At 54.1% G+C, this 14,140-nt stretch overlaps 1 protein-coding gene across 34 annotated transcripts in view; it reads right to left on the bottom strand.

Annotated features, from left to right (window-relative positions):
* NCOR2 (nuclear receptor corepressor 2) overlaps window positions 1-14,140 on the bottom strand; it is a 211,475-nt gene that overhangs the window by 116,149 nt on the left and 81,186 nt on the right. For all 34 annotated transcript variants that reach the window (XM_072802173.1, XM_072802172.1, XM_072802174.1 and 31 more), the window contains 3 exons: window positions 13,239-13,418; window positions 10,227-10,340; window positions 1,065-1,121 (listed from right to left, as the gene is read on the bottom strand). In XM_072802173.1, the coding sequence (XP_072658274.1) occupies window positions 1,065-1,121; window positions 10,227-10,340; window positions 13,239-13,418 (351 nt within the window). The remainder of the gene's footprint in view (window positions 1-1,064; window positions 1,122-10,226; window positions 10,341-13,238; window positions 13,419-14,140) is intronic.

Below are 14,140 nucleotides of genomic sequence, written 5' to 3'. Positions count from 1 at the left end.
TCCTAAGTGTTCACAACAACGAACCACTTACGACAAAGCAAGGCTGTGCTAACTGAGCCTTAACAGTGTAGTATCTTACCCCATCCCCCAAAGATCCTGGTCTTCCCATTCCACAGAGAAGAAAACCCAGTCCTCTTCTCAAGGCTACTCAGCAAACACACGGTGGAGCCAAGTTCAGAATTAGGCTCCAGATGCAGAAGACTATTAGGCATGAGCATGCACACATATCCCCTTAGACGTGCCACGTGCATGGGGCCCCACATGGCCAGCCCATGCGTATGCCCCTACATGCTGCCCTGCAGCTCTGAGCCAACCTGCCCAGTGGGACACAGGCTGGTCCCACTGACTGGTCCTGGGCAGGTGGGGCTCTGCCCACTTCTCCTGGGGCTGAGGCTTCCCATCAGCTGGGAGTTCCCTCAACGTCTCTCTCTGACACATAAAGGTGTTGAGGACACAGGCATGTGATTGGGTGCCTGAGAGAGAAGAGGCCTGGGGTCTGCTTCCCAGCTCTGCTGCTGAGAGGGCATTTCCCATCAGAAAACTTGCAGACAACACTAATATGAGTAAGATAAAATATAAATGCTCAGTGCTTACAGTCCGCCAGGCACTGTGTTCAGTGCTTCGCAAAAATCAATATGGTTAATCTTCAATACAACCCAATGGGACCTGTGTTATTACTGCCATTTACAGATGAGGAAACTGAGGGATAGGTTGGTTAAGAGAACTGCCTAGGTCCACACACCTATTCAGTAGCAGAGATCACCTGGCCCGGGGTATGGGCTTCCTATGCCAAGCCAGTCCAACTGCGCTGGACTCCACTGTGTCCTGACTGCAGGAGAGCCAGCTCCCTTCCTCCCCACCCCCAGCCCAGCATGGCAGGCCCACCCACCCGCCTGCTATCAGCCAGTCCCTCTTATCAGAAGGGTGTATTTCCTGCCTCCTCCAGAGGACAGGGCAGCCTTGGCAACAGCTGACTTCCTCCTTCCCCTCCACGCCCACCTGCAGCCCTGCCCACCTTTCTAGCCACCCCTGCCCAGAGCTGCCCACCCTGTACCCCAGCTCACCAGCTCCACCTGAGGTCCCAGGCCTTCCAGAATCCGATGTGCAGCTTCGGCCTTCTTCTGCAGGGTGATGGAGAGGAGGAAAAATTAAAAAAAAAAAAAAAAAAAAAAAAAAAAAAAAAAACCAGATTATAAATAGAGGCCTCCAGAACAGCAGGCAGCTGCCCAACCCAGCAGCCAATCCACAGCCCCAGAGGGTGAGGGGTGTAGGCAGGATCCCCCTGCAAACCCTCCCCAGGCTAGAAACAAACAGAGGGGCCTCAACACCCCTTGCAGCGGCCCTGGCAAGCCGGCCAAGTTTCGATTCTAACAAACACACGGTGTTCTCTGCTGCCTGGCCCCCCCACTCCAGGCCCACGTCCCCCAGGGCCCAGTGCTGTGGGCACAGCCCCTCGCCAGCAGGCCACTCTGCCAGGCCCAAGATGCCTTCCTCCGCCTGGGAGCTGGCTGGGTGTCTGCAATTACCTCAGAGCTGGTGCCGCCAGCCGGGGCGGGGGGGGGGGGGGGATAGAGGCGCTCAGAGATACCCTTTCTAGGATTCTTGTATTTCACAATCATGTGACTATTTCTGAGCTGCCCAGGGGCCTCCCCACCTCCCTCCCCACTCACAACCCAGGACTTATTAGGAAAACAGGAACATGTGGCAGAAAATGCTCAGTGGCTGTGAATGCAGCAGGCTGGACCTCCAGGCCCGGCCATAAAGGCGGACATTGTGCCTGTGCCAGACCCCACGGGCCCCCCGCCTGGGACCACCAGGGCCTGCTCTCAGGAGGCCCAGGGGATGGCCTGGGGCCAGCTGGGTTAAGGGATGGGCAGAGAGCTATGGACGGTGGCTTTAGCAGGGTTATCATCAGATCTGGGCCACCATGTGCCGTGGAAAGTGGGGTACCCATGGCGTGCATGGGGGCAGACCTGAGTCCTCCTATGACTCAGGAGAGGCTGGCTGCTCCTGACTCAGTCCACCTCAGGGAGACCATCTAGTATCTGCAAAGAGCCAGGACAACAGGCCAAGCAAGTCACCAGCAACAATTCCCAAGTCCAGACCCACTAAAAGGGGACGCTCCCAGAGTCCTGGGAAACACGGCTAACAACAGAATCTGAGGCCTGGGCTCCTGGTGTCACAGTGGGGAGGAGGAGTGCTGAAAGCCAACTCATCCCCCCTCTTAGCCCCTGGTGACAGACCGTGGGTATGTAGGTGGGCTTAAGCTGGCCCCAACAACTAGCTCCACTTAGAGCCCTGGGCCCAGCCCAACCAAGAATGAGCCATGCTCTCAGCCCCTTTGTGCAGAATCAAAACCCCAAGACCAGCAGCCTCAGCATGTGGCTGGGGGCCAAAAAAATCAGGGGGCAAATCATTACTGTAATAATTGCCACGTCACCAAGGACCTACTATGAGCCAAACATGACCACAGAGCACATGTTATCAAGACTTAAATCACACACAAGCACAACATGAGGCAGATATGAGATGTGTCCCCATTTAGCAGACCACAAAACTGAGGCATGGAAAGATAACATAAGGAGAAAAATTCCTGCTGACCTCCAGGCTCCAAGAAGAAAGACAGACAAGGGCCAAGGCCCACACAGGGCCTCTCCTGGGCTTGGGACTGGCACCATCCTGACAGTCATTGCCAACCACCCCTGCCCTGGCCATGCCAAAAAACAAGGGAGGGTTACCATGAGGCTAGAGTTCCTGAGCCAGGTCAAGTGAAAAAAGGGATGGGGTAGAGAGGGGATAGAGCAGCTCCCTAAACTGCAATTACCTCAGAGCTGGTGCCTCCAGCCGGGGAGGGGGAGGAGGATAGAGGCGCTCAGAGATACCCTTTCTAGGATTCTTCTTGTATTTCACGATCATGTGACTATCGTGACTAGCACCCACTCTGTACTGAGCATGGGGGCAAAACACAAAATGAATGAGGCCCAGCCCCTGCCTGCAATAACCCCAAGTCCAATGAGCAGCTGGTCAGGAGTAGCGATGGCAGCCTAGGAAGCTCAGCAGAGAAAGGTATGTGTGGTGGGCATGCAAGGCATGAAAGCAAGGCTCAAGTGTCTCCAGAAAGGTAACAATTGGGATGCATAAGGTGGTCTTTGAGGGATGAATCAGAGTTTCTGTGCATTCATGAGGTTCTGTGGGGGTCAGCAGCAACTAGATAAAGGAGTGGCTGGAGTGGCTGGGCCCCTGGACAGTGCCGCATCACACAGGTAAGCATGGGTCTTGGATCTTGGTACCAGGCCCATGGCGGGGGGGGAGCCCATGTCCTACAAACCATAGCAGATTCCATCTTCAACCACATCATCACTCTCAGGACCATGGGCACCCAGAGAGGGGGCTTCTTGTAGGCGCTGGAGAAGAAAGCAGGGAGGAGTCCCTTCCCCACTTGCCAATCACAGGGAGTGCAGGAGACGGGGTGCCCCGAGCAGCCAGCTTGCCAGCACATGCCTGGTACAGGAGTGTCTCTGCTCCTAACACTTCCCCAAGCTCCACAGCTCAGCCCTCAGCGACCCTGGGGCCTTTTAAGATGCACTTCAATTTTCCAAAGATGACACCACTCTCCCCCAGTTTACTCACTGAAACCGATCCTGAAATTACCCCAAAGTTGCTGCAGCACTGGCAGGGTTGGACAATGTGCTGCCCCAGAGCAAGGGGCGCAGAGCCAGCTGGCCCAGGTTCAAGTCCACTTACTAACTGCGTGGCCTTGGTCAAGTCCCTCCATCTCCCTGAGCCTCAGCTTCCTCCTCTGGAGAACGGGTGACCAGAGCACCACCTTGGGCAGCTGTAACACCCTGAAATCAGGATCTGGCACACAGTAGGCACTATATAGTAAGGGTTGCCTATCGCTATTACTGTGGTTGACAACAAGCACAAGACCATGGCTCACACTAAGCCAGGCCCTCTACTGGATCTTCCACATGCCCCACGTATTTGGATTCCTGCAAGAACTCTATTCAGAAGGTTCTAGCATCAGCCCATTTACACACAAGAAAGCTGAGATTTGGGTCATGCAGCCCACCTGAAGTACACAGGTCCAGTGGCGGGTAAAGGATGGGACACAGCAGGCCCACCTCTTCATGGCTCCCTGGGGGCATTTCCTCTCCCCATGCCACCACACCCCTGCTCCTGCTTCATCCCCACCCCCACCCCCATCCCACTTCATGGCTCAGCTTGAAGGGGTGGAGTGGGAGGAATCTACTTGTCAGTTCATGGGGAGCTGGGGGGATGTCCTGCCTATTGGGCCTCTCCCCTACACAGGCAGGGCTTTCTTGTCACATCTGTCCACCAGAGGCAACATCTGGGAGTCAGCTCTGCTCTAAGCTTCGTCCAGCCACTCTACCTATCCCGGGCCTTGGTCCACCACCGGCAAAATGTCTACACTCATCCAAGCTACCAAACCTCCTGGACTTTGACAAGGACATTCTCTGCAAGGAACAAAGTGACATGCACGTTGTCACTTCTCTCTTAATGCCTCCCTTCAAATAGAGGGGAATTCTCCCACGCCTAGCAAGGGGCATGGCCAGGAACACAGGTGTGGGCCAGATTGTGTCCAGCACCTGATAGTCCCTCCCACCCCCTCAGCTGAGCTCCACAGGTGATCAGGTAAGACACCTTGAGAACCAAAACCAAACCTCTCAGAGGACCCATGGGGCCCCACTATGCCTGGCCTTTGGGAGGCCCCTGCCAGAGGGTGCCCTGCTCAGCAACCAGAGGGCAAACCTAGGAGCTCATGCCAACAGGCAGGTAGGAGCAGGTCCCTCACCAGGCACTGGGGCGGCAGGTTAGGGTCTGACAAGAGACTGCACTCGTGCAGGGGACCCCGTGGTCCCAGTGGCCAGAGAACCTGGGTGCCCAGGTCATGAAACCCCACAGTCACCTGCATCAATAGGTGCTGAGCATGGAATCTGCTTAAGACTCTCCCTATGCCCCCGGCCCCTCCGCCCCTCCCCTGCATGCCAGTGCGCATGTACACACATGCACATGAGCTCTGTAAAATAAATAAATAAGTCTTTAGAAAAAACAAAATTCTTACTCCTAGGATGCTTGAAATGTATGGCAAAAGAAAACGTGGGTCTTACTCTGATTCCCTCATCACTGAGCACCACACAAATAACCACAGGTGTGCCCCACATGTGCTGACTCACGCACACATGCACACAGTCACCCCCAGGTCCCCTCAGACACATGCACACATACGTGCACAGAGGTGCTGTGCCCCCATAAACAGCCTCCTAACCCTCTATCCTTCTGGCTCGTCCCAACAGCACCCATATCTGCAGACCCAGTGCAAGTCCTGCCCACCGCCCAGACTCCCTCCAGCATCAGCGCCATGCTACGTGACCCTCATCTGTGCAGCCTGCAGTAGTGCCACATGTTTGTTTTACTCGAACTCTCAAGTGTGAGCATGCTCCTAGACCCACAAGGCCTCTACCTCCTGGCCTTCACACACTCCCTCTGAAGATCAAATGAGACCCTGTCCCCTCTCTGAGCCTCTGCCTGGACTGGGATCTCCCCCAGGATGCACTCTCCTCAGGGATGTCGGCCCACCCCATCCCCCATTCCTCCCCCCAGGGACCCTGCACAACTCTGCCTCCTGTCCTGCCATCTGTGTGCACCTGCCCAGCCCTGCCCACAGAGGCAGCTCCTGGGAGGCTGGGAAAGCCTTCCTTGCTCAACTGGCTCCCTCTGCACGGCCTGGGTGCCTCAGCCATGTGCCCCGAATGGATAATGAGCCCAACCAAGTCCAACATGCAGAAAAGCCAGCCAGCCAGGCCCTGCCTGGTAGGGAAGCTGCGTTTTCCAGCCGGCAAGGCATTTAGAGACAGACCCTTGTCATCCACCTCTCAGAGGAACCAGCAGGGAAGGAAGGAGGATTAAAATTTAATCCTATTGATCCCCCAAGGGGCTGTAAATTCTGGCTGCTCCTGCCAAAAGCAGCTGAGGGGCTTCCTGCCCACCCAGCCTCCAGGCCCCAATTCAGCCCACATGGAGGGACCCCCTTCCATGCTAACCTCCACTGGGGGCCAGGGACCAAAAGCACCCCCAAAACCAGAGGACTCTTCCAGGGGAAAGAGTCTCCCCTCCTCTCTGCCATCCTTCATTCATTCAAAAAATGTTTGCTGAGTACCCACTGTTTGCTGGGCACTGCTCCGTGCTGGGGATCCAGCTGGGAAACAGAGGCAAAGATCCCTGCTCTCACAGAACTTCTGTTTACAATAAACAGAATAAATCAAATATGAATCATGTCCAGTAGAGTGGGAATGAGGGAAAAAGAGAAAGGAAGAGGACAAACATCCCATGAAGGGCTTTCAGGATCAAACAGAGGATCACAACAGGCCCTGCTGAAAAGGGGACATCTGAGCAAAGAGCTGAAGGAGCAAGTAAGTAAGCCCAGTGTGAAAAAAGAGCTCCAGGCAGAAGGCACAGCCAGTGCAAAGTTCCTGCGGCAAGAAGGCTGGGGCAGAGTGAGGGCGTAAATGGAGAAAAACGGGAATTCAGGGACAATGAGGGCCAAAATCCTCCAATCAATGGGATGCCCAGGTGTGGTGGTATGTGGGTATGATTGTGTCCCCCCCTACCAGAGAATCAATGTGAGTGGGCCACTACTGTGCACCCCTGCCCCCTGTGGCAGGCACGAGGCAAGTGTTCTATTACAGGGCTCCTGAATGGATGGATGGATGGATGGATGGATGAAGAGGATGAGTGTAATGCGCCCTAGGGCACCCGCACTTGACCGACAGGGGTATGCTCTCAGCATCCCAGGAACCAGAGTCCTAACCTGCCACTACTCGCCAGCTATGAGGCCTCGGGGCAATTACCAGAGCTTCAGTTTAACCTAACCTACCCACTCCTACACCATCAGGTCACCATCGGAATGAAATCCAGGAATTGAGCTTGAGCCCCCAGCATTCAAGGTGCTGGGGCACAGTGGGCAACACCAGCACTCTGGGACCCCACCAAGGTCATCACCAGCCCGGGGTTGGGGGCTGCACGTGCCTGGCCAGCCTCCTCTCATCTCAGGAGAATCTCCCTCCATCTAGTCCCTGGGATGGAGCGGCGGTGGGGCTGACAGCATTCCAAGATGCAAGGGTGGGCCTGAGACCCAGCCCTGACCAATCAGTGTATTCAGACCCCCCACACACACCTCCTCCCCTACCAGGCCTGGCTCTGGCTGAGAAATAAGCATGTGACTCCAGCCAACCAGCAAGCGCCAACATGAGGACTATTTCCTATCCACCCTGGGAGGTAGGTGGACCTAAGGTGGCAGCAGCTTTTCCATGTCCTGGGGAACTCTGCCTGAGAATGACCCTGGCATGGAGAAAGCCAGGATGGGGATGGGGAGCTCCCAAACATCTCCATTTAAGTGCCTGGATCCACCCATACCTGAAGCAATGAACACCAACTTGCATTACAAGACCTCTCATCAATAACCCCTCTCGGGCCTCAATCAGTTTGAGCTGAGTTTTTGTCTCTTTTTTTTTTTTTTTTTTTGAGTTTTTGTCTCTTGTATCCAAGAGTCTTGACTTCCTGGAGCCTTCCTAGTAGAGCTAGCACTTTACAGTTTACAAAGCCCTTCTTCCAGCCATCTCGGCCACATCAACCCCATGACTTCAAGAATATGGCCGGGACCCAGTGCAACCAAAGACCTGAGACTAAAATAAACCACCCAGCTCATTCGGGCATGGACTGGCCTGGAATCCAAGCCCCCTCTGCCTCCCCCCACCTGCCCACTCACAGAGAAACTGCAGAAAATCTAAACGGAAGGAGGCGGGAATTCTGGCAGGGAGACCATCCTGAGAAAGAACTGGAAGGGGGGGTGCCTTCACTGGTCTTGGGGGAGGGAGTGCTGAGGCCAAGTCGCCAAAGACCAACCCAATCTGCAGCCACAGCTCTTTGGGGAAAAGCTGGTGAAACCCCAAGGACAGACCCTAGGAACTCAAGGACAGACCGGAGGGAATAGCAGGCCAGTCTCAGAGCTGAGAAGTGGAGCAAGCTTCTTCCTACAGTGGGCACCAAAAGCCTGTGCCTTCAAGTCCACCTGGCTGGGAAGGGCTGGGGGCCGCAGCCTGCTGGGGTCTCCTGGTCTCCGACAAGGACCAAGGGCACTGTGCTGACATCCTGGGCAAAAGCCACCAACCTGCCTCTACGGCTGCTGGAGTAAAGCATGCCTGCTCCCTCACCTGAAGATCAGGGAGGGTAGGCAGCGGGGCCGTCCAGGGCGACACCCAGGGGCCCTGCCCTTATCTCCTCCACAATAGGCTCCTGGAGTCAGCTTAATAATGGCTCTGATTTCCAGCCTCAAAGCTCGCTTGCTGTGTAATTTCAGGCAGCTCATCTTCCCTCTCTTAGCCTCTGCTTCTTTACGAGTAAAATGAAGAGAATAATAGTACTTGTTTCATACAGGTCTGGAGAGAATTCAGTGAAACCATACATAATGTAAGCAATAACCAGAAATGAGCACTGGCAACAATAACTGCGCCAGCTAGCACTTGTTCAGTGCCAGACATTGTTCTAAGGGCACTCTGTGATGAACTCATTTCATTCCCACGCCACCATGCAAGGGTGCTGCTATAATTATCATCACTCTGCAGGTGAGTCATGGGGAGGTTTAAGTGAGTTGCCCAAGGTCACAGAGCCAGGGAGTGGTAAAGACAGGATATGAACCCAGGGCATCTGGCTAAAGCACACGTGACCCATCGGCTCTCCTCTTGTCACAAGTGTTATTAGTATTACTTGGGGTGGGGGTCAGGAAGGGTGAGTAGGTGAGGAGGGTAACCAGCCCCACAAGGCCCAGCATACAGCTCTAGGCCTCCAGCAGGCCACACCCTGCATCTATTGCTGCCTCAAAAGGTGGAAGCATTGCCAAACCAATTATTCCAGTAGTTCCTCACCTGGAACTACAGCCACGAGCACCAAACACAAGTTCCTAGGCCCCAGTCCTCCCCAGCCCCCACGTGGATTCTGAGCACTGATTCCCGCAGCCAGGGGCATATCCCACAGCAGAGACAGCTGAGAAGGACCACAAGGACCCCCAGGCTGGAAGGGGGAACCAGAGAAGACAAGGCAGGGAGAAGAGGTCCCCCATATGTCACGCTTCAATGTGTGACCTCAGACAAGAAACAGTCCCTCTGTAGGGACGCCTAGGTGGCTCAGCGGTTGAGCATCTGTCTGCCTTCGGCTCAGGACATGATCCCGGAGTTCCAGGATTGAGTCCCGCATCAGGCTCCTGCATAGAGCCTGTTTCTTCTCCCTCTGCCTATGTCTCTGTCTCTCTCTGTGTCTCTCATGAATAAATAAATAAAATCTTAAAAAAAAAAAACAGTCCCTCTGTGGGGACAGATGTTTCCTCATCTGTAAAATAAGGGAGAGGACTCACATCCACAGGCCCTGGGCACATCTGCAAAGAGTCAACCATAAACCAGGGGAGCTGGGCTCCCAGATGCCTGATTCAGATGACAAGGTCCTTGCCTCACCAAAAACCAGGTTCCAGTTCAGGGCACCTTGGGCCCTCGGGCTTTAGCCCCTGGAGACACTCTGTTCTGCTACTCTAAGTCATCCCCCCAAGACCAAGCCCCTCCAATCAGCCAGTACCTGCCCTCCAGACCTCTGGGGGCCCACACAGCCTGCCTCAGATACTGTGTTCAACCATGCCAAAGGCCCCCTGCAGAGCTAAACATCAACAGAGGCCAGTGTTCATGATCTAGGACCTGACGGCTCATGGGTTCAAGTCCCAGGTCTACCATTTTCCAGCTGTATGGCTTTGGACAAGTCACTCAACCTCTCTGGGCCTCAGTTTCTGAGTGCTGAACTGATCGCCCCACCCTTCTCACCCTGACCTTCCAATCAACTGGCTTCTGAGGCTCTCCTACAACTTGATGCCTACACTTCCACACTGAATCACACAGGCCAGCCACAGTCCATACCAGTCAGTACACCTGAGCAGAACAGCCAGAGCCACACCAAGATGGGCTGCCCCTTCCTGCTCCCACTCCCCAACCCAGATCTGTGCATACATGGGCTATTGCAGAGGTCCCCGTTTCTCAGACAGAAATGCTGAGGCCCAGGGAGAAAGGTGGTCCTTCCCAGCGACACCTGCATCCCACCCGGCAGTCGGCCCAGGGCCAATGGGAGAACAGGGAGTGGGGGCCCCCACAGGCTGGGGTAGGGCATACCCGGTTCTCGTCGTAGATGATCTGCACCAGGCTGCGATGCTTTGACTCAATGGGTGGCGGCGACACCGGCTTCTCGGGCTCTGGGGGTTTGGCAGCCTCCTCCTCCAGCTGTTGCTGTGGAAAGGGGGAGAGTGCAGCGGTGAGCACCCTGGCGGGCGGAAGGCAAGATGTAGCACCCCCATGGTAGAGGGGCGGCACCACGCAACCCAGCAGGCCCAGTGGACTCGCACAGGAAGTCAGGCTGCTAACCATTTCCTCTGAGTCACCAGGGGACCCCGAGCTCTGGAGAGGCCCCAGCTGGGTGGGGAAGGGCCCATTCCAGGCTCTCAACTATGTGGCTAGCCTTCCTGGATTCGAATCCCATTTTGGCCACTTATGAGCTAGGTGAGTAAAAGCAGGCTGCTGGGTGCACCATGCTGCCGTTTCCTGGTCTGTAAAATGGGGCTTATCACCGTGCCTCTCTGACAACTTTGTGCATAGACAGCATGGCCGGGGGCTCGCTAAAAGCCAGTGGCTAGCCTCCTCATCACTACAAGGACCATCACCATCAGGGGAGGCTGCATGGACTCTGGAGCCCAGCTGTGTGGACTGGAATCCTAGTTCAAGTACTTCCTTACTCTCTAAGTTGGAAATTGCTAAATTTCCCTGAGCTTCACTTTCCTCACCTGGAAACAAGGGATAATTAAAGCCTCCACCCTGGAAAGCAGGTAGAAAGGTTAAAACGTGCAGAGGCACACAACGGACACAGCACCAACCAAGCACATCCTCATCCTCATCTGCCCTGTGCTCTTCACGCTGGACCCTCCTCCCCCAAACACCATAGAACATCCCTTCATGCTGCTGTCCACTTTCCTCTGAAAAGACAAAGTGAAGACTAGAGAGCTTAAGACATTGGTCCACAGTCCCACAGAAGACCAATGCCTGGGTGTGTGCAATCTGACAGGGCATCCTGAATGAGAGCAGAACACCATTTTCTGCTCGTAATGCATAATCTACCCACAACTACTGACCATGGAACAAACCAAGAGAAACTCAAAAAGGCGGCCAAGACAAGAGCCACACAGAAAGAGCCAGAAAATCTAGTCCTGGCTTCCGCTGGCACCAAGGAAGGCCTGGCTGGTAGAGCCAAGCTGCTTCAGTCCCACAGTGACCCCTGGCGGTAGCTTCCAGAAGGGCAGCCAGAATCTGGCAAAACCTGGGAAAAACCCCCTGAAGTGCAAAACAATGGAAGCCAAGAGGTGGAAGAAGCATTACAGCCAGGAAGCAGATTCTCTACAATTTGTGAAGGTGGCCCTCCAGGAAGCACCAAGGAGAGATACCACCTGAGGCGCACAGAGATCTTGGTGACACAGAACTCCGCCAAGGCCGGAATCGAACCTCACTCAATCGCTCACCAGCTCTGTGAGCCTTGACCAAGTCACTGAAGCACATAATGTGCTGCTACACACAGCCAGTCAGACACTGGCTATTGAAGGCAAATTGAAGCCACAATCCCACCTCTACCCGCCAGGAAGGCTAGAAGGAAAACAGGAACTTGGGCAACAAGCGTCAGTGAGGCTGTGAGGGAACTGAGGGCCCTTGCTTGGCTGCCGGGAACACGAGGAGACACAGTGGCCATAGGAGACAGTCTGGTGGCTCCTCCAATTGTCACACATGGGGTTACTATATGACCTGGCCAATCTACTCCCAGGTATGTAGCCCAAGGAACCAAAAAAAGATGCACAAGCAAAAACGTGAACCAAGTGTTCACAGCCCCTGTGTTCACGACATTCAAACGATGGAAGCAACCCCAGCCTCTATCAGATGAATGGGGATCAGAATGCGGTCCAGCCACACAAAGGGTATTATGTGGCCTTAAAACGGGGAGCTGGGCTGGCTTGGTGAAGCATGTGGCTTTCGATCTTGGGGTCGTGAGTTTGAGCCCCATGTCGGGCATAGAGATTACTTTAAAAAAAAAAAAAAAAAAAGGAAGGACATACTGACATCAGCTACAATATGAGCCTTTCACCAAGTGAAAGCAGCCAGACACACAAGGTGATGTATTATAGGATTCGACTTCTAGGAAATATTCAGAAGACAGAAACATGATGCAGACTGGTGGCTGTCCTAAAACTAAACACAAGGGATAGTTGCCCAACACTGTATCTTAAAGGCAGCCACAAACAACACATATGAACGTGACTGTGTGCCAATACAACTTTTACAAAAACAGGCATCAAGCCAGATTTGGCTGGATTTGCTGGCCCCAGAATAGAGGGTAGCTGGGGATGAGGGCTCCTACAAAGGCCAGGAGGGCACCATTGTGGAGGGGGCGTCTGAGCAGGTACCTAAAGATGCCAAGGGAAGCCTGAGAGGGTCTGGGAAAATGTAGATCATCAGTTAATTTTATATCAGTTAATGTTAAAAATTAAACTACAGAATTAACATCACAAATCTTTATGTTAACTTTTCTCTGGTCTCAACGGTTACCATAAAGACCCTTTTTTACCACATGACCCCGTTCCCTCCTTACAACCCTATGATGGGCTATCAAATCTGTGCCCATTTCACAGAAAGAAAACTGCAGCTGAGGGGAGGTGACTGTTTAAAGGCAGAGCTGGGAGGCCCTGCCCACTCAGGTTCCAGGGCCTCGGCCAGAGGCCGGTGAGGGTAACTGTCCTCCCCACATCACTGGAGGGTGGGGGGTGGCAGCAATGAGAACAGAACACTGAAAGCCTGGCTGTGAAGCCTAGCCTCACCTTGCAGCCCTGTGCCAGCTGGTACAGTAGCCACTTGAGGCTTATTCAAGTGTAGGTGTGTGTCGTTTAATTCAAATTACACTAAGCTAGAAGTTCAGTTATTCAACCAAACCAGGAGCGTGTCACACAAAAGCTACCTCTGTGCACAGAATAGCACTCTTGCGCAGTGGACGTAAGGGCAGGAAAATGAGAGGACACGTGGGCAGGCTCGGCACACATTCACTACTACTCCCAGTATTCTCTCCCGAGGCGCCACCACCCCACCCATCCGCACCTGCTTCTTCTTCAGCTTGGAGATCTGCTGCTCCACCATAGTGATCTCACGGTCCACCCGGTCCATGTTCTGGATCAGCTCCTCCTTGGAGAGCCGCGGAGGTACCAGCTCCAGCTCAGGGTCAGCGTGTGGCGGGCTGGGAGGAGACACAGGCTCCAGCTTGCCTGCCAGGCTGCGATCCTGCGTGGAGAGAAGAGAAGCATGGAATCAGTGCAGAGGGCATCCCAGCCAGCATGCCCTGCCATGCTCCCCAGGTTTCCAGCCATGACCTCAGGCCCCAGCACTATAGAAGTTTTCACAACCTCTCCTCAAGCCATGAAGCCTCCCCTCTTCCCTCCTCCCACAACACATCTCTCTCGTGCTCCACCTACCTGGCCATGTTCTCCCACTGAACCAAACTCCCCAAGAACAAGCACCAAGACCCCATGTCCAAGCCCCCAAAGCCTGGCCTCAGCTGACCCTCCGTGAACATTTGTTCATAGCACACAGTCTGAATAGCACATAGGCTGCAAGCCCAGTTTTGTAAATGCACACAGAGACCCAAGACCAAGGAGAACAAGACAGAGGTGCAAGGAGCTATGGACACTGGGGGAGAAGCTTTCAACTTTCCTTGTTTCATTGTCCAGTATTCTTCTGCTTTTCTTCTTTGAGGATTACTCTTTGTATAACAAAGTTTTCAAAATTAGATCAAACAGGGGAATCCTTCATTAGGTTATCCATCGACCCACTCATTCCAACTGGGGTTTACTGAGCCCCAAGCTGTGCCAGGAATACTCTGGGGAGGAGGAGGTTAAAACAAACAAAACAAAACAAAACCCAGTCCTTGCCTCTGGAGCACAGATGTGCAAGGCCCCAGGTTCAGATCCCAGTCCACTCAGCCACCCCCCAGCACTGTGACCAAA

Source organism: Canis lupus, chromosome 27 (assembly GCF_048164855.1).
Source record: "Canis lupus baileyi chromosome 27, mCanLup2.hap1, whole genome shotgun sequence".
NCBI lineage: Eukaryota > Metazoa > Chordata > Mammalia > Carnivora > Canidae > Canis > Canis lupus.
Note: the sequence above shows the minus strand (reverse complement) of the source record. Positions and strands in the feature narration are given on the sequence as shown.